Genomic DNA, 19,348 nt, shown 5'->3' with positions numbered 1-19,348 from the left:
ACAGCAGATCAGCAAACTATTCCGAATAAAACAATGAAATCAAGTACTTCAACAGATCTTAAAACAAGCCTACATACAAATAAATGTATCTAGTTCTGCAAGGACAGAAGTGAAAGAATGATTTTAAAACAAGTCTTAAAATAATATTTTATTGAAAAGATATTTAACAAAATATAGTAACTCCACTACTCAGCCCTCACACACATTTAAGATTCAGCCACAGGGGTACATATCATAATGGTGCCCAATGCGATGATGGGTTGCCACAATATGTAACACCAAAGAGCTGCCCCAAATCCTAAGTCCGGACCCAGACCTACTGCAAAAATATTTACAAATACAGCAAACATTTCCACAGCCTTGTTATATGCCTTCATTCAGGTTTAACAGAGGCCACAGAGGGGGAAACAGCTGGCAGTTTCTAGATCAGAAACAGGAACTTCACCATAAACAAAAAGCCTGTTTGCCATAACTTTCCAGTGACCTCAAAGCCAGGCACATAAGCACCTAGTTCTTCAGAGTCCTAACTTCTCACGAGAGGACTCACAGTTATCGACGTTGGTGCCACGCTGCACGTTTGTAAGTCACTAATGCAAGCATCGCTTCCTTGGGTCTTCCTGCAATGTTTTCACTCCTAAGAGGACATGCAGGTCAAACCAAGGTGCCAGGAACCCGCAAGCGTGGAATGATCAGGCCCTAAGAAAGGCAGCAGGTCGTATAGTTACCTCCTTGTGGGCACAACCCCTGCCCTAAAACTATGCAACCCACTACCTCTTCCTAGGGGCCCACGTCCCCGCTGGGCATCCACGTGGCAGGTGCACGGCACAGTAACCTGTTAGGTCAAGGCCATCCTGTTTGGCTTTCAGTTCAAATTCAAACCAATTACAATTTCTTCACTGATGCTTTCAGAAAGGTACTGGCCATGACCCTGGTAAAACTCACAAATCCATTTGCTTAAAACCAAACCTCTTGTCACAAAGGCACAAAAATGTAACTGCATCCGAAGATGCAAATCGCAGAAGCCTAATACCCAGTCCACCATACGTTGTTGGAACCACAGACTTTTAAAAACATTTGAAGTATTACAACTTAAGTATCAAGTTTCACAACATCCCCAGCCTCTCTTGGTACCCCAGACAATTAGGTGACACTCATGTGTACATGCTGTTTGCCACTTCTACCGGAGCACATTACCACACCAAGTCCCCTCTGGAGCCCACGGTTTTTGACCTAAGTGTTTTCATAAAATGTAGCCGTTCTCCACAATTTGATTTACTTACTGGGTTGCGCTAAGTAAGATCTGAAGTGGGTCCTTGTTTAATTAATGAAAGATACAGATTCATGTTTCCCCAGACCTTAACTATTCGGCTGCAGAACAGCAGCCAGGCTGCTAGGGGCAGTACGTGCGTCGGAAAACCACAAAACCCCATGACTCCACTAGACACACAGTGAGAATCATCCAACTTGTCAGCTTCACAAAAATTAAGCCAAAGAGAATTTCTTGAACATTCCTGCTTTTCTTTGGCACACCAGAAAGCAACGAACGTAAAAGGTTTCCCCCATCTGTCCAGTTATGTGTAACAAAGATCAATTCTGGACCACGCAGGTATCCATCTATATACAGTAGGAATGACATAAAAAGCATAAATCCAGCCCAAGGAGATCACCTGGGCCCGGCCCATCCAAGAGAATCAATGTTTTCTCTCATGCAAAGTTCCTGCTGCCAAATGCAATAAACTGGAATTATCCTAGACATTTAGGTTCAGGACAGATGGAATTATCTGGGAAGAGATGACCTCTCCCTCACCTCCACACTTTGCACCTCTTTTTCTTCTCCCACAACAAAATAAACAGCAAGTACTTTAAAAAGGGAGCTTTCAGCGTTGATCCCAAGGTAGGGTATGGCCTGACCACGGAAGAAAGCTGAAACGCAGGCCTCCATGGGTGTTACAACTCAAGGAGCCCTTTCTGGCATTATGCTCCCATTTCCTCTGAAACAACACCCTGCGGATTTCCCTCTTTGACAGCTTCAGGAGATTCCTCTTTGTGAATGAAGGGCCCCTTCAGGTTTGGGGCGACTAAGGTGAGGTCTTCGCAACTTATCAGAAGCAAGGGTAGAACCCAGGGCCCATTTCTCATTTCCCAAGCTGGAGATTAAGCTGTCCAAATCAACATACCAGTGAAACAGTGGTCACAACTTTGCCGAAGGCCACCCTCGAACCCAAACTGGGGGTGATAAGTGACCTGACCCCGGTTCAGCTCAGGCAGTGCCTTTCTGGTCTGTATTTACCACTGCCACACTGGACACGTGTGGCAGGATATAGAGTGATGAACCTATTCTAATTCCAGAGGGGCTTAGTCCCCTATGAAAATTTGCTCTCTCCACTCTTTGAGATTTCTGTTTAATTTCAAATTCCTGAAAACATACCATATGTGAAACGGAAAAATATTTGATCACTGTCTCTATCGTAGTACACTATCCTTCTTGAACAGAGAAAATCAGCAACTGATGTAAACGAAGTACAAAACAATGTCAAAATTAAGTCTTCTGAGTTTTAATATCATCTAGATAAAACCAAAATGCAGCAAGTCTACTCCTCAGGGAAGGCAATAGATTGTATAGTTATCTCCTGAACAGGGTAAAATCACTACCCCACAACTATACAATCTACTACCTCACTCTGATAGAGCAATCTTTTCTTCTGGAATGGAGAACATAATCTTTCTCAAAAGAAAAATGTAACGTAAAATCATCAGCATCAAATTAAAATATACAGTTATTCTTATACACAGAAATGAGAAAAAGAAAGTATTCCCATCACCATCTAGTCTACTTGCTCAAGTTTTTAATCTTTTAAACATGCAAGCAACTTGCACACCACAAAGAAATGCAGCACCACAGCATTTTTACACAAGTTAATTTAAAACACTGTACAATCAGTTATTAACTTTCTAGGAGGTCGCTGAGATGCAGATTGTTCTATCACGTTAGGAAAGACAGTAGATTGTATAGTTATCTCCCAGTGGTGGGTGTGACCCTAAAACTATACAACCTACTACCTCATCCCACAGTGAAGACAAGGTCCAGGGTAAATGCTGGAAAGGGACCACAGCTGAGCACCACAGGAAGGCTTTCTCCTCAGTAACCCTGGTTCCCCTGTGTGATGAAAGGAAAAAAAGAAAAGTATTAGAACAATTTCATTCACTCAACTTGAACTAAGTGTAACTGAACAAACCTGAAATCAGCATTTTAAGTTATAGCTACATGTATGATCTATGTGGTGCCCTCATTTCCCATTATGACTGAATAGTCATAAATGCTTCGTTATACGAATGTGCTCCCAATATACCATATATTTACAAGATTCAGAAATCACTTATTACTATCAACTTTTGATTTTTTACAGTTGCCACAAATGAAAATTCATAAAATCACATATCCTTCCATGAGACACAAACAAAATCCATTATAAAAGAACACAAGAACCTCTACTGAATCCTTATGCCCTCAAAACCCAGAAGTGCTGTACAGCTTGCATCATCTATGATTAAATGCATTTATATACAAAGGGAGGATATAAAAAATGTAAAAGGAACCTAATTTTTATTAAAAAAAATTTTTTTAATACTTATTTTTGAGAGAAAGTGTGGGACAGAGGATCCGAAGCAGGCTCTGTGCTGATAGCAGACAGTCCAACGTGGGCCTCAAACTCCTGAACCGTGAGATCGTGACCTGAGCTGTCAGACACCTAACCGACTGAGCCACCAGGTACCCCTTGAGAACGTAATTTTTAAATTAACGTAATGCACGTAATTCCATGCCAACAAACACTACGTGGTCTTTGTAAAAGAAAATTAACTGGATCTCACCAGGATCCTTCCTTTAACTGGAAAGGTGCTGTGATGGTGTCAAAGGTAGGGACCAAGCTATCTAACACCTTGGCAAAATACTTTTGAACTAAGCAATATGATCGCTTTAGTTTTATCATCAAAATCTTAAAATCCGAATTAGTCTAAATCACAGTAAATATTAGTCTTCAATACACAGACTTCATACTTGAGAGGTAGCCTCATACTTGAGAGGTAGCCACTACAGATTATTTTTTTTAAGGCATACACTGATTTTAATGACAAAGAAAGTTACTAAGTAGTGACTTAGTGACCAAAACCTGTAATCAAAAACACTCTTTGACAATACAACTCAACATGGAATGGAACTGAAAGTCTAAAAATAAACCCCACAGAATGAGAAAACTGATTTTCAGTAACAGTGCCAAGTCAATTCAATGGGGAAAGAGTAGTTTTTTCAACAAATGGTGCTGGGACAACTGGATATCCACACATGAAAGAATGAATTTAAATTTTTTTAAATTTATTTTTGACAGAGAGAGAGACTGCGCATGAGTGGGGGAGGGGCAGAGCGAGAGGAAGACACAGAATCCGAAAACAGGCTCCAGGCTCCAAGCTGTCAGCACAGAGCCCTATGCGGGGCTCGAACTCACTAACTGTGAGATCATGACCTGAGCCGAAGTCGGATGCTCAGCCCACTGAGCCACCCAGGCGCCCCTGAAAGAATGAATTTAGACCCCTACCTCACAACATATGTAAAAGTTACTTAAGACAACCTAACTTGAAGAAGGGCAAAGGATTTGAACAGACATTTCTCCAACGATTAATAAGCGCACAAATGGCCAAGTGTCTAAGATGCTCAACATGATTTAGTAGTTATTAGGGAAACCTAAACCAAAACCACAATGGTATGCCAATTTCAAATCCACTAGGATGGCTCAGATCAAAAAGACAAAAGTGTTGATGAGGATGTGGAGAAATTAAAATTAGAATCTTCATATACTGCTGGTGGGAATGGAAAATGGCACCAGGTATTCTGAAAAAGCTTAGCAGTTCACTAGAAAGTTAAATAGTTAGTTACCACTTGACCTAGCAATTCCAAGTCATAGGTATATTCAGGAGAAAATTAAACACAAACACTTGTACACAAATGTCTCAGAGCAGCAATATTCATTCAGAATCGTCAAAAACCAAGCTTCAAATCCTGGCCCAGTTCACTCACTGCAACCACAACCTTGTACAAGTAATTCAGCCTTTTTAGTCCCTCGGCTTTCTTAGCTGTAACTTCAGTACATTGGACTAAATGATCTGTAAGAATAAGGGGAAAGATTTACCATGCCGACATACATAAGGCCCCATTTGTCAAGCCCTTCACGGGTGCCATCTTATTTAATAGCCACCATCTCTATTTTCCATAGGTGGAAACTGGTGCTAAATTTAATAACTTGCCCCAGATTACAGAAGATAGCACTGCATCTCCAAAGTTACTACAGCTGAGCTCGTTTCCATTCTACATGGCCAGAAGATCCAAGGTATGAACATGCAGACAACTGTTCCTAAAAAGTCAAGCGTTTATAAGCCAAAACCTTTCCTCAGAACCCGCATGGTTCTTTTACAAGAAATGACAGCCAACAGTAAAACTGGCTGGTACCTTTACCCCAACCCTCAACTCCAAATAATTTTCTCATTTAAAACATGTCTGAATCCTCCTCAAACATAGGTATCTAAAAATGAAATAAATGTACAATCTAGCTTACTCTGTACTATTTTTCCTGATCCAGCAATGTAAATCCAGTACCATATTGGTAGAAAGTAATGTGGCAATTTACATACCAAGGACTACTAAAATATTCCTCAGTTTTGTGGGAAAATATACACAACATAAAGTTGGATGTTTATGAACAAGGGGCAGGGGAAACATATCTACTATGTAGCATCAGTATTCATTACAGCAGTGGTTTCCCTCTTTCCACAACCTACAGCAAGAAAAACATCTCATGTTTCTAAACAGTATTCATAGGGGCACCTGGGTGGTTCAGTCGGTTAGGCGGCCGACTTCGGCTTAGGTCATGATCTCACAGTCCGTGAGTTCGAGCCCCGCGTCGGGCTCTGTGCTGACAGCTCAGAGCCTGGAACCTGTTTCAGATTCTGTGTCTCCCTCTCTCTGACCCTCCCCTGCTCATGCTCTGTCTCTGTCTCAAAAATAAATAAACGTTAAAAAAATTTTTTTTAAAAAATGGGAACGTCACCTGATGCCATTTAAAAAAAATAAAAATAAAAAATAAACAGTATTCATACATGTCTATGCCTAAGTATTACCAATAAAATGTCTATGTTCACAAATCAATACTATCTCTTACTCTTATGTTTTCTATTTCATTATACACAGTAAGTTGATTTTATGATCCACTGATGGTTCTCAGCCTCAGCTTTCCAGAAAGCATGGATAAGAGCAAATTTTGGAAACTAAAATCTGACAGCTGAGAGGAGGCCGTGTTTAATTAAGCAAGCTTTCAGAAACACAGAACACAATCCATATACTAGAACTTAACAGATTATGAGGACCCATGGAAATGTTCGTTAAGAAATAAGGTTAAGTAAAAACCCTAACATGTACACAATCACAACTATATAATGCTTGGCTACCAGGAAAGAGAAAGGAGTATGGGTAAGTAGCTAGCATATTTTCAGTTCTTGAAACTTTTCCTTCTGTAAAGTGTATTTCAGAATCAAAGACCTGATCTGAATCCTGGCTCTTTATTCCCCACATATTTATTTACATCATGTAATCTCTGAGCCTTTGTTACTTTAACTTACAAAAATCTGCCAAATTTTACACGGCTGTTAAGAGGGGTTCAAAATAAAATACAAAAAGCACCAATTACAACACCAAGTACATAATGGATGCTCAGTTACCTGTTATTATTGGACTGTTAACTAAAACATTCTTGGACAAGATGCTATTAGCTAAAACTATGTGAATTTGATCTTTCAGATAAATTTTTGGGGAAGTAACACTTATATATCCACTTTCTATGCTTATTCACATACTATCTCAATCTGTAGCTTGATACTCCTCACCCATTAAAAATTACTGTGATTGGGGCATCTGGGTGTTTCAGTCGGTTGAACATCAGACTTGGTTTCAGCTCGGGCCATGATCTCATGGTTTTGGGAGTTTGAGCCCTCCATCAGGCTCAGTGCTGGCAGCGAGGGGCCTGCTTTGGATTCACTCTCTGCCCCTCCCCTGCTAACACACATACTCTCTCAAAATATAAATAGGTTTTAAAAAATAAAAATTATGATTAAAAGTCACAATTGAACTTGGACAAAATGTACTTTAAGAAACTGATTTTAGCACAACATAGCAGTATAGGGAAGGAGTTCAGGCCAATGGCTTTGGGGTCAAGCAGGTACTCAGTGACTGTGTTTTTGGGTAAATTATGTAACCTCCTCAAGGTTTAATTCTCTCAGGTTAGAGAACTAACATGCACACCTCATGGGGGTTGTTTTAAGAACTGGGAACATGTGCAAAGCACCTTAATGACCCAGAAGTACTCAACAAGTAACTCTTCCTTTTTACCAAATTGTATCAATTTGAGAAACTGTCTGAGAGAAAGTTCCCTTTGCTAGATATACTTGTGATAGAAATACTTATGTTCAATGTAAAACTTGCTTTGTCAATTTACAATGTGCTATGAAGAGGCAAGTCTAGTTATTATGAATAAGCTTGTTTGCCTATATCTATACTTCTTTTTAAAATCCACTTATTTCAGTAAATGACAGTGTATGATATTATGTCATACTATTTAACACACTACTTGTATAGTCAACAGCCTAAAGTCAGGGTTCTTAACCTGCATCCATAACAGGCTTCAAAAAGGGCTACAGTAACCCCCAGAAATTGTATATACAATTTTTCTGCAATAATCTATAGCTCTTATCAACATTTGCAAGAAAGTGTACGACCAAAAGGTTAAGCGTCATAGTTTGAAAAACACATTTGAATATACGTTCTGAAGGCTACATATTAATGAAGTAAAATATATAAATTTCACTTCTGCATTTATCAATTTTACAAATATAGTATTTTAAACAAACTAGCTTCTAAATTCTTAAAATATGCTAAACTTAGTAACAGGCCTACTCTACCTTTGACATACTTCATACCTATTAAGAATTTGAACTTGAGCTAAAATGTTGATGTTCTAGGGGTGCCTGAGTGGCTCAGTCGGTTAAGCACAAACTTTGGCTCAGGTCATGATCTCATGGTTCATGAGTTCGAGCCCCCCATCGGGCTCTGTGCTGTCTGCACATAGCCTGCTTCGGATCCTCAGTTCCCCTCTTTGCCCTTCCCCTGCTTGCGCTCTCTCACAATATTAAAAAAAAAAAAAAAAAAAAAAAAGTTGACTTTCTAGAAGTCTAGTTTCCCAGACCTTAATTTACATACTATCAAAGTAGCTCAGAAAGTTTATTTTTAAAAAACTTTTATTCAACTGAGGGTTGATGGCGGGTGGGAGGGAAGGGAAAGTGGGTGATGGGCACTGAGGAGGGCACCTGTTGGGATGAGCACTGAGTGTTGTATGGAAACCAATTTGACAATAAATTTCATATTAAAAAAAAAAACTTTTATTCTGATGCAATCTACAGTTGTATAAATTTCATTTTTGCCAAACCTCCATACAAATAAAGTAAAACATTTCCTTCACGCCCATCATTCAGTTTCACTTGTAACCAAATAGAATACTGGCTACTTCATAAAGATTTCCTTCGATTTCGAATATCCCGTTGAATATTAATGAAGCTATTTACCTGATGATGCTGGTTGAATAGTAAAAACATTATTTCCATTCCTTTGGCAGAGCATACGCAGGATTTAGCAAGGATCACTCCATCAACATAAGTTGACATGTGAAATTGACAAGATGTTTTTAGATATGTTTTTCTAATGAAAATTAACCTAATTCTAGGGGCGCCTGGGTGGCTCAGTCGGTTAAGCGGCCGACTTCGGCTCAGGTCATGATCTCACGGTTCGGTCCGTGAGTTCAAGCCCCGCGTCAGGCTCTGTGCTGACCGCTCAGAGTCTGGAGCCTGTTTCAGATTCTGTGTTTCCCTCTCTCTCTGACCCTCCCCCGTTCATGCTCTGTCTCTCTCTGTCTCAAAAATAAATAAACGTTAAAAAAATTAAAAAAAAGAAAAAATTAACCTAATTCTAATCTAACATCTCAATTTTTTATTCTACCAAACACTGTACTGAGGATCCATGTCAAATTCTATGTAGCAAAATACTTGGTCTTATTTTCCAAAACAATACCTTTCCATTCACTTAAATATATAGCAGGTACATAGATGTTCTTGATTGTATCTTCTTCTTGAAATATCTCATTTTCTGAAATTTTTTAAAAAGGTAACTACTGCTACCTCAATTCCTGGTATTCCTTTGTAAATTTTCCAATGCAGAGTGTTAATTTGGGGCCAAGCTCCCTGCTACCACAACTGCATTCTATGCTACACCTGTATACTTACAAAAATTCTGCTCTAAGTCCTACAATGTTATGCAAATATTAAGGGTGAGGCAGTGTTCCACTTGGGTGACTTGTTCTGCTCGACAGTCCTCATATATACACCATTATTTCTCAATCCTTTAAAATCTGTCTTCCTATCTTTCATTATACTGATATGTTCCCAGACTGAAAAATCACTGTATTCTTTACACATCCACAAAAGTCAGAAAAGGTGCTGGTAGGTTCTGGTTTTTAAATCTAGATTCCAGTCTCCTGTAATTATCTATATTCTAGGTAGACAATTCATAGTCTACAATGTACAAAAGTGAATTCTAAGAAAACACGCTCCCTCCTATACATTAAGTTATCATGTAATTGACCAAATAAAAACTACTGGGGGAGGAGAGAACACCTCCTAAGTGAACAGAAAGCTGGTACAGAACTTCCTGATAATGAATACTGACACAAAGCAAAAAATAATGGCTACTTAACAGAACAAAATGCTCCCAAATCATATTCATCATTAACATGTCATTTTAAGACAGATCATCTAAAAATCTCTTAAAATATTCTTAGAGCAACAAAAGTCACACTTCACAAAAGTGTAGTCGTCAGCTGACTCAGAATACGTAAATCTTAGACCTAGAAAGAGCCTAAGAAATCACCTAATGCAATTTCCCCACATCTGAGATGAAGCTGTAGAGACAGGGAACATTTCTGCTGATATGAAACTGCAAACAGCTAGAGAAAGCTAATTTTTAAAAAGCAGATAGACAATCCACTAGAATTGCATTATTCATTCGGTAGCCATCAGCCACTTGTCACTCCTGAGCACAATAATGCAACTAGCCCAGATGTGCTGGAACCGGGAAATACACTCTAGATTTCAAAGATTTGGCACCAAAAAAAGGGGTTGGGAGTCTCGTTTTATCTGGTTATTTAATGAAGTCCACTCTTAAGTGATTGTGCAATGCTTAGAACACCCATACAGGCAAAGGGCAAGAGTGACCAGGCCTCCTTTTACTCCAGTCCTGAGGTCACATGAGGCAATGTTGACAACTCATTACTGGGGATCCAAATTCTTCTACTCTCATCTAGACATGGAAAAAAAAAATCACTGGAATTAATATCCTGAGATCCTACTGTCTAAATAAAAGCTTCTCACAATATTAAAAATGCTAAATGATTAAAATGTATCAGGTGATTGGTGACAAATCTATTTTCCTAACTCCTGAAAGTAAGAGTTAAGGGGACCACCCTCCACCAAACATAAATGAACAGGGCTTTTAGTATTCCTTGCAGAAGACCAGTCCTATAAGGGAGAAAAATATCTTTGCGAAGTACTGTCTTTCAAACCTTTTTGACACCCTCAGAAAAAGAGATTTGGGGGGAAAAATATATATGCACAGAACTGAATCAAGTTTCATGTAACACACTAATATTTTCTATTCTAGTTTTTTAAAATTCTGACTACCAGCCGCTGAAGAGATTTCATGACCCAAGGAGTCAAGACCTAAGTTTGAAACAATGGTGTAGAGCTCTTAATACAAAACAATTCCCACTATTAGTAAAGCTATTACTGTATCAGCTATTGAAAAAAAAAAGCACAAATATCTAGTGTGCTGTAGTCTAAAGCAAGAAATACTAGTTCATGATAAAAATAAAATGCCCTTAAGGAGTAACCATTTGAGACTACCTTGTATAATACTGATCTCCTCATTCTAGAGTCTGAATTCCGACGTTTGCAAATTCCCTCTCATTTCTGAACAGGTGTTTTGTTTCCCTCACACCTGCGTAATTCTCCAGTCTCTCAAATTTAACAGAGCTTCAATTTAGTGGAGAGGGAAGGACGCACAGCCCCTTTCAACACGAAGAAAAGAATCTTCTAGCTATCACTGCAAAATAACTACCCAAACGCATTACTTTTCCCACTATCAACCATAATTGCCTGTACCCAAGCAACACATTTAAAAATACTATTTAATTATAACTGAATTCAGGAGAAACGGGAGAGATTTGTCTCTCAAAAAACTCAAGTTTCAAGACGACACTTTTAGCAACTGTGTATAATAAATCAAACACCCTCACAAAACCCGAAGTATCTTACAAGTTCTTACTTCCTTAACTACACACTCCCTGAACATACTGTAAATGAACCTAAACTCCATTCAGCACAAAAACCTGGATACGATTGTTTTCTAAGCTACGTACAAATCTAAAATTTGACCCTAATCTCCTTACATTACCGCCTGACTCTCCGGCCAACAGAAGGAAGTGCGGGGGACTGCTAAACGAGGTTTTCACTTTAGGAACCGAGGGCCAAGGCAGCAGTATTTACCAGCAAAGCTAAAAAAGGAAAACTCATCGTCTCCTCATTTGCGGCAGGAACGTAACACTCACGGCCTCCCACCGCCTCTTCCCGCCGGCCGAGCCTCTCGCGAGCGAGAAGTCCATCCGAGAAAGAAGGGCTGGAAAGGAGCACACGCCCTCCCCCGACACGGAAGGCAGGGGGCCAGGCCCTACTGTAAAAGTTGGAGACGGAAGGCCACTGCTGGCCAAGGACAGAAAGGTTACGCATTCCTCACCGGAGCGCGCCGGGGACGGGCCCCGGCCGGCCCGCCCGCAGGGCGACCAGCCCCGACTCAGGGCTGCGGCCGCTGGCGGTGGCCCAGGTCGCCGCGCACGAGCCCGTCTCCCGGGAGCCCGCTTCCTCCCGCCGCCCGCCCCGCTCCCTCGCCAAGGACGGCCGCCGCAGCGGAGCCGGCCGCACAGCTGCTCCGGGACCGAGGCGGCGCCCGGCCGGGCGGATTAGGAGCAGCGAGCCAGCCCAGGGCCCGCCTGCGCCCGCCCGCGCCGGCCCTCCCCCCGCACTTCCTACCTTCCTCCTGCATCCCAGCCCCCAAGGCCAAGGTCTCCCCGGCCCACAAACCTGATAGCGGAGGTGACGTCAGGGAGACCTAGCTGTGCCCAGAGCCAGTCACGCCACAGCGGGAGGCGGCGCCGGCCAATGGGCGCGGCCCGGGGGCGGGACTTCCCCCGCCCAAGTTTGATTGAAGCAGGGGGAGGGGCGGGGTGAAGAATGTGAAGAATGACCCCTCCCCCCGGTCCGTGAGGCGCTGGGCGGGAAGCGGAGGGGGTTGGGGCCGGCCGGCCGCGCCACGCGGCGCCCATCCCCCGCTCGCTCGCTCGCCCGCCCGCTGCCGCCGCCGCCGCCGCCGCCACGGCCCCCGCTTGCTACCCGCCCAGCCTGGTCACAGGCCCGCGCCGGCCGGCCCGCAGCGCTGCCCTCTTTTACCGCCACTAGGATTCGGAAGGAAGGAAAATGGCGACAGGCCCACGCTCGCCGTCCATCTTCGTACCCACCTCGAGCTCACAGAAGAGGCCGCCGCCCGCCGCCGCCCTCCGCGGGGACGGCCCAGCCCTCGCGCCCACCGCCCGCCGCCGCCCGAGAGCCGCGCGCGAGGACCCGGATGGAGGCGCGGGCGGGCGGGCCGTGGCGGCCTGAGGGAAGGCAGCGCGGGCGCCGGGAGGCCGAGGCGGGGGCAGGCGCAAGGGCAGCGCGCGAATCCATTGGCCGGACTGCCTGACTGACATGCGCCTCGCCCCGTCGCCGCGGCCCAGCCAGGCTCGTCGGGACCCCACTGGTGGGTGGCGGCTGGGCCCGCCCCGCGCTGGGCGGACGGCGGAGGGGCGGGAGGGCCCGCCTTCCCCGCCCGCTCCCCGTTTCCTATTGGACGAGCGAGAGAGTGGCGGCGGCGCCCCGCCCCCCGCGCGTGATGGAGGGCCGCCGTCACGTGGCACCGAGAGCGCGCGGGGCGGCGGTGTGCGGGGCAAAGGCCGGGCGGGCTGCTTCGGTGCCTCAGTGTAGCCGTCTGTGGCGGCGGCGTGGTGTACGCAGGCTGCCCCAGCTTTCGGAGATTTTTGTCTTCGAACGCTTTTCAAAGCGAGCGTTAGTCTTTGCACTTCAAAGTCGGCCTCAAGCGTAGATCCTTCAGACGCGCTGCGACTTTACCGGGCCAGGCCCCTGCAGCCCCCGGGCCGGACCGCTGCGGGTGGGTCCGCGCTGCTCCCTGCAGCCCCGGGGCCGGGCCCCTGCGGGTGGGTCCGCGCTACTCTGCAGGCCGCTGCACCTCCGTGCTCAAGGGCTGAAGTCGAAAGACAGCCCCGAGCGCTGACTGCCTAGCGTTTGCCCACACGGTCGCAGGTGCACTGCCCTTCCAGCTCTCGCAGTGCACCTGCCACAAATGCCAGAGTCGAGACAGTTCGTTTGGAGGGCTGAAGGGAGCAAGAAACTAGAGGAGGGTAAACTTGAGCTTGGGCCTGGAAGCGGGGCAGCATTTTGGGAGGACTCCTGGGTGGAAGAGGTGCTCAGAAAGGAGCCGAGAAGCCAGATTTGCTGTGGAGCGCACGGAGTACTCACCCATGACTGGCATCTGCACAGCGGCCAGGGGTGGCCCGAGTCGTGCTGCCCCAATGAGGGGAGGAAAGGGTACCGAGGAGGCCAGCTCATACCTGGGCAACAGGTGCCATGGGCTTCACCCACACGGCCCAGGCTGGGGGCCCCGTAGCATTATGCGCCTTTCTGACATTTTCTTCACTTACCAAAAAGTTCTCGGCAAGTTTGGAAAAGTACATATGAAACACTTTGCCCCCTACTTTCCAGATAGTGCCCACCCAGGGACTCCAAAGTCCATAAGGAAAAGATTAATGGATTTGACCATATATGTTAAAAACCAATTTAAAAACAAAAATCTTACAACGAAAAGACCAATGACACACTGGAAAAACCAATTTTGTAAAATCTATAGCTGGCAAAACATGAATTAAAATGTCTAGTGGTTAAGAGCGAGAACCTGAACCAGAATGCTGAGTTTAAATCCCAGTTCTGACTCCCTGGACTATACCACGACACAGTTTTGGGCACACTGCTTATTCTTTCTATGCCTAGGAAGGGTAAACTGGGGATTACAGCAGTACTTCCCTTAGAGAACTATCCTAAGGATTAAATGAATATACATTACAAGGACTTAGTGCACATAAGCACTATAGGAGTGCTAATATATTATCCTTCATATGTAACATGGATTTTCTTTTCAAATCAATAGGAAAAAAGTGAACAGTCCATTAAAATATCGTCAAAGGATATGAACTGGCAATTCACACACACACACAAAATAAAAATGGCCAATAAATGTGAAAAAATGTTCACCCTCAGTAGTCAAATAAATACAAACCACAGCCATCTCCAAGTTCATCATGGTCATCACTTAAACATGTCACAAACAACTATGATGGTAACATAGGTCACTATTGATATGGGGAGGTTACCAGGATTATACTGCCATGCAAGAACTAAGGTTACAAAATTATGTGTATGCTATGACCCCATAAGTCTTTTTTTTTAATTTTTTTAATGTTTATTTTTGAGAGAGAGAGTGCAAGTGGGGGAGGGGCAGAGAGAGAGGGAGACACAGAAGCAGGCTCCAGGGTGTGTGCTGTCAGCACAGAGCCAGACAAGGGGCTCGAACACATGAACACACGAACCACGAGATCATGACCTGAGCCAAAGTTGGATGCTTAATGGACTGAGCCACCCAGTCGATACTGCCCCAACCTGTAAGTCTTAAACTTAGCTCTGGAATTCCTAGTGGTTTTATGGTCTTTACCTATTTCTGGATTCTTAGCACTGAGTATGTACTGTTTTCATGATCAGAGAAGAAAAATGAAGATAAAAGTGATCCAGACATGGTTAGTTTTATTTTTGTGCAGTAAACAGGAACTTGGCTTGTAGGTAACAGAAGTAAAGGGTCCTGGGATGGAGCCGTGTGACTGTGCCCTGACTGAGGTGTGAGGAGAAGGACGCACAGGTGAGATTTCTGGGTTCTGCCCTCCAGGGAAAGGGCTTGCCTCCTCTCTCCCTCTTCTGGTTCCCAGCGGCCCTGGGGGGAATGGGGTATAGTGGAGAGCCACCTGGTGTGAACCCCAGCCCCTGGGGTCATCAGAGGGCATCCTCCACAAAAACTTAGATGGTGACAGACATGACTTCCATCCAATCTGAGCCCCTGATGTGTGGACACTTGCACAGCAAGATGCCCACACTGTGCTCTCATTATGCAGGTGGGGCCTTAGAAGGTGCAGAGGGCGTTTTGTGGAAACATCTTACAGCTTTTGGAATAGCGCAAACGTGGGCCAAAGTCCCAGCTTCTGTTTCCCAGGACATACCCTTGGGGCACAGACGCCATGTTCAATTAGATGGCAACAGGGAAGTCCTTTGGAATGGCTGGGTGGCAAACAGAGGGGGAAGCAGCAGGAAGGACATGTATCCCTGGGCACGAGCGGAAGGACCTGCTGGCCATGCAGACCAGCCTGCAGTGATGCTTGGGTTCAAGGTGGAGTTTGTGCCACAGCCTGGCCCCGGCCTCCCCGCCTGTTCCCCATGCTCACGGGGGCACGGCTGCCTGGAATGCCTGTCCCCTCTTTGTCTGGCAGGTCCTCATCGGTCAGATGGCACTTAGACCTGACCTGCTCAGAGAGCCCTTTTCTCGCCGTGCAGCCTGAGCCCCACGTTTTGATCACACCTAGGTGTCTCTGAGCCTGGCCTGTGTGTCTGCATTTTCACCACAGTGTCCCCATCTCCTAGAACAGGGTCCCAGGCACACAGCAGGTGCCCAGTCTCTTCGTGTGGAATTAAAAGGGAAGAGACAGGGCTGTTCACAGTGCCGGAGCTGAAGGACACCGATGGTGGAGAGGTCACAGTGGAGTCCAGGTCGTGAGGACCATGACCAGTAGGCAATGTGGAAAAGAAGAGTGAGCAGGGGACATTGAGTCCTCAGAAGACCTGCAAACTCCCACCAGACCCCAGAGGCCCAGTGTCCCTGAGGCCCTGCTGTCCCAGATCCCACTGCTGGTCCACACCTCTCTGCAGGCAGCCTCAGGACAGAACCCACTCTCCACCCTCATTTGCTGGTGGCCTAGACTCCAGATAAAAAGAACACACTCCTGGGAGCATCTCGTGACGCCGTCAGAGCCCAGCTTGCCTGTGGGCCTCCCTGCTTCTCAAAGCTCAGACTCCTCAACCTTCCTCCTGGGTCCCCGCCTTGGTGGGCCCAGGTCTTAGCCGAGTTCCAGGGTGTGGTGATCAGGATGAGCAAGAGGAAGATGTCTGCGCAGTGCCTCCAGGGGGCCCCCCACTCCCCACTCTGCCTGAGGCTCCAGGGGCCTCCCGCTTTCCTTGCATGCCTGCTGGAAAAGTGCCTGCCTGGGGAGTCACAGCGCATGGGGGAGAGCCTGGGCTTGGTGGACGCCCCTCAGCGTCCCTGGGCTGGAGGGCCAGTCATATCGGTTATTATATGGTCCACCTCCACCAGAGGCTGCAAACTGGTGATAGCTGGGAGGTCCCATCTGGTTCACAGAAGGGCTTTGTTCCGCCCACGCGATGTTTTAAATCTATTTTTAATTAGCTGACAGCTTTCAAAAGAATCAAGACATTTAACATAAAAAATCTGGATTTCTTGCTTTTCTCAAAAAAACTGGGATCTCTGGCTACACTCAGCCTACATTCCAACAGGACAATCTTTTCTTTATGTGCAGCGTGGGCTCTGCTATTTGTCACAGTCCCCTCACCCCCACCCCCATCCCGCCTGCTTCACTTTCATTATGAGCCTGGCTCCATGGTCATCTATGTGCTCACCACCTCCTCTTTGGGGCACTGCGCCGGCCCCACTTGGGTCTAGGCCGAGCAGAATCCTTTCCTGGGAATGTATTAAAACAGGAAGAGAGTGAAGAGACACCACCCCCCCCACCCCCCAGCTTCATACCCCAAGCTATGATGAGGGGAGAAAACAAGTGAAACAAGCATTGAGAACAGAGAAGAGAGACAGGGCCGAGTCCCGGGTCCGTCATCCCCAAGGCCATGCCATCCTGCCCCTGTGTGTTTCCCTTCTGGTTCCCAACACCAGCCTGGGGGTGGTTTCTGTCCTTTGCAGCCAGTCCGGAGTAAAGAGGTAGCAGAAGGAGGGGGCTTGAGAAAGACACTTGGACCCCGCGTTGCTGTGATTTTGGACAAATCTCAGATCTCCCTCCCAGTTTCTTCATCTGCCCCATGGGGGCTCCGCTGCTAACCCCCTGAGGTGGATGGGGCTCTGATAATGTCATGTGCAGGAAGCTTAAATGCGATGCTTGTGCATAAAAGGATTCCACAAAGACTGAATTTTATGGCCAATGTTTAGCTAAAAACTGGTGGGCTAGAATGAAGAAGAGCCCCCTCCCTCCTGAAGAAGGTAGCGGTGTTCTTTAAAGAAACATTTCAACGTCAGTGCCGCCTTGGAAGAGACCACCCCAGGCCTCCGCCCAAAGGACTGGGATTTGCACCATGTCCTGTCTCTCTAAGGACTGTGTCATCTTGGGCTGCTTATCTAAATTCATGGGGCACCTGGGGGGCTCAGTGGGTTAAGCGTTTGACTTCGGCTCAGGTCATGATCTCAGGGTTCATGGCTTCGAGTCCTGCATCGGGCAGTATGCTGAGAGCTCAGAGCCTGGAGCCTGCTTTGGATCCTGTGTCTCCCTCTCTCTGCCCCTCCCTTGCTTATGCTCTGTGTCTCTCTCTCAAAAATAAATAAACATTAAAAAAAATTTTTTAAGTAAAATGAAATAAATTTTTGGACCCTGAGTTTGCTCCCATAAGGTGGAGATAATAATTCTCATCTCTTTCAGTTATTTTGAGAATGGAATTAACTCATTAGCAGAAAGTGTGCCTCATAGTTATGTAGAGCCTTCGACAAGCCGTAGTTATGTTGGTGGACGTGTAAAAGCCCCGGGCAAGCCAGCCAGAGGCTTCACTCGTGGGGAATCACTGCCACTGAGATTTCTAGTCTCCGAGGCCCAAGTGAGCAATGAAAGTCATCAGAGCACAAAGCCGTTCTGTTCAGCTGTGCCTAGAACCCCCCTCGTGCAGCACTCACCCCACGGCCACGCCAGCGGCCCCCACAAGTCGAAACCTCCCGAGTCAGCTCCACACAACAAGCTGTGAGAGCAGATTTCTATTTAAAAAAACAAGAAAAGGAAAAGTTTTGGATGGTCAGTTAGCAACATGAGGCCCCGAATCGAGAGAGAAACCACAATGTGGAAACAATCTTTTCTTTTTCTTCTTAAGAAATAAAGCCTAGCAACCTTCAAGTTGCAGCCAAAATGATAAAAGCCAACATTGTGAGGCCGAAGGACCACGTTATACAGTTGGTTCCTAGATGCGGCCTCCCCATGCCGAGGACATGCCGGTGGAGCGGTCTCTTTAACTGGTTCTGGCGTCGTGCCTGACGTGGCCTCGCACAGTGTCCTCACACCCTCCCTGAGATGAGTGGCGGGTCAGGAGCTGGCCAGCACCGGTCAGTGTCAGGGGCGACAGAGGCAGAGAGGTCTGTTCCTTGGATGAGCTCTTGAGAATAACGCCCGATGGAAATAGCGTCCGTGGGGGTGTGGGGGATGGGGAGGAACCTGGGGGGACACAGAGCCCTCCACGAGCCTCTGCATCTCCACCTTGACCTTTTATGCTCACGGAGAAACCGCACCGGGTTGGAGTGCTGCCAGGGGAGCATCTTCATCCGCTGGCCTAGCTGCCGGGGTGCGTCAAGTTCCCGGGCAACCGGCTGCCTTTCCGAGGTGGCTCTCCAGCACGTAAGCAGGCTGTCTCCAGCGGCATCGATCGTGGCCCGCGTGTGGGTGGCACTGGCCCGGAGCTCTTGGATGAGCCTCTCCATAGCCTGGTCACCTGCTTCGTGGCATCGCCTCGGCCTCTTGACCTCCCCGGAGCCAGGGACTCCCTCCCGGGTGTGGCTGGCACGGATGGTCACCGGCCCAGCACCAACCTTTCACCCGTTTCCTACCTGAAGAACCCTGAGCCCCGCCTGCAATGTGTAGACAACTAAAAATACTGTCTTGGCTTCCTGCTTCCCTTGCAGTTAGGGGTGGCCAGGCGTGCAGCAGAAGCAGAAGTAGGAGTC

The 19,348-nt window shown here is 46.2% G+C and overlaps 1 protein-coding gene across 1 annotated transcript; it reads right to left on the bottom strand.

Moving 5' to 3' along the window:
• Positions 1–133: 133 nt before the first annotated feature.
• On the bottom strand, positions 134–19,105 carry LOC128778692 (translation initiation factor IF-2-like). The gene is made up of 5 exons (XM_053908647.1): positions 18,917–19,105; positions 18,314–18,391; positions 13,467–13,588; positions 12,717–13,359; positions 134–3,157 (listed from the first exon to the last, which is right to left on the bottom strand). The coding sequence occupies exons 1-5, from the start codon at positions 19,103–19,105 to the stop codon at positions 3,140–3,142; spliced, it is 1,050 nt and encodes a 349-aa protein (XP_053764622.1). The 3' UTR covers positions 134–3,139.
• Positions 19,106–19,348: the final 243 nt, after the last annotated feature.

This window comes from Panthera pardus, unplaced genomic scaffold, assembly GCF_024362965.1.
Source record: "Panthera pardus isolate Hobbes unplaced genomic scaffold, ASM2436296v1 HiC_scaffold_20, whole genome shotgun sequence".
NCBI lineage: Eukaryota > Metazoa > Chordata > Mammalia > Carnivora > Felidae > Panthera > Panthera pardus.
Note: the sequence above shows the minus strand (reverse complement) of the source record. Positions and strands in the feature narration are given on the sequence as shown.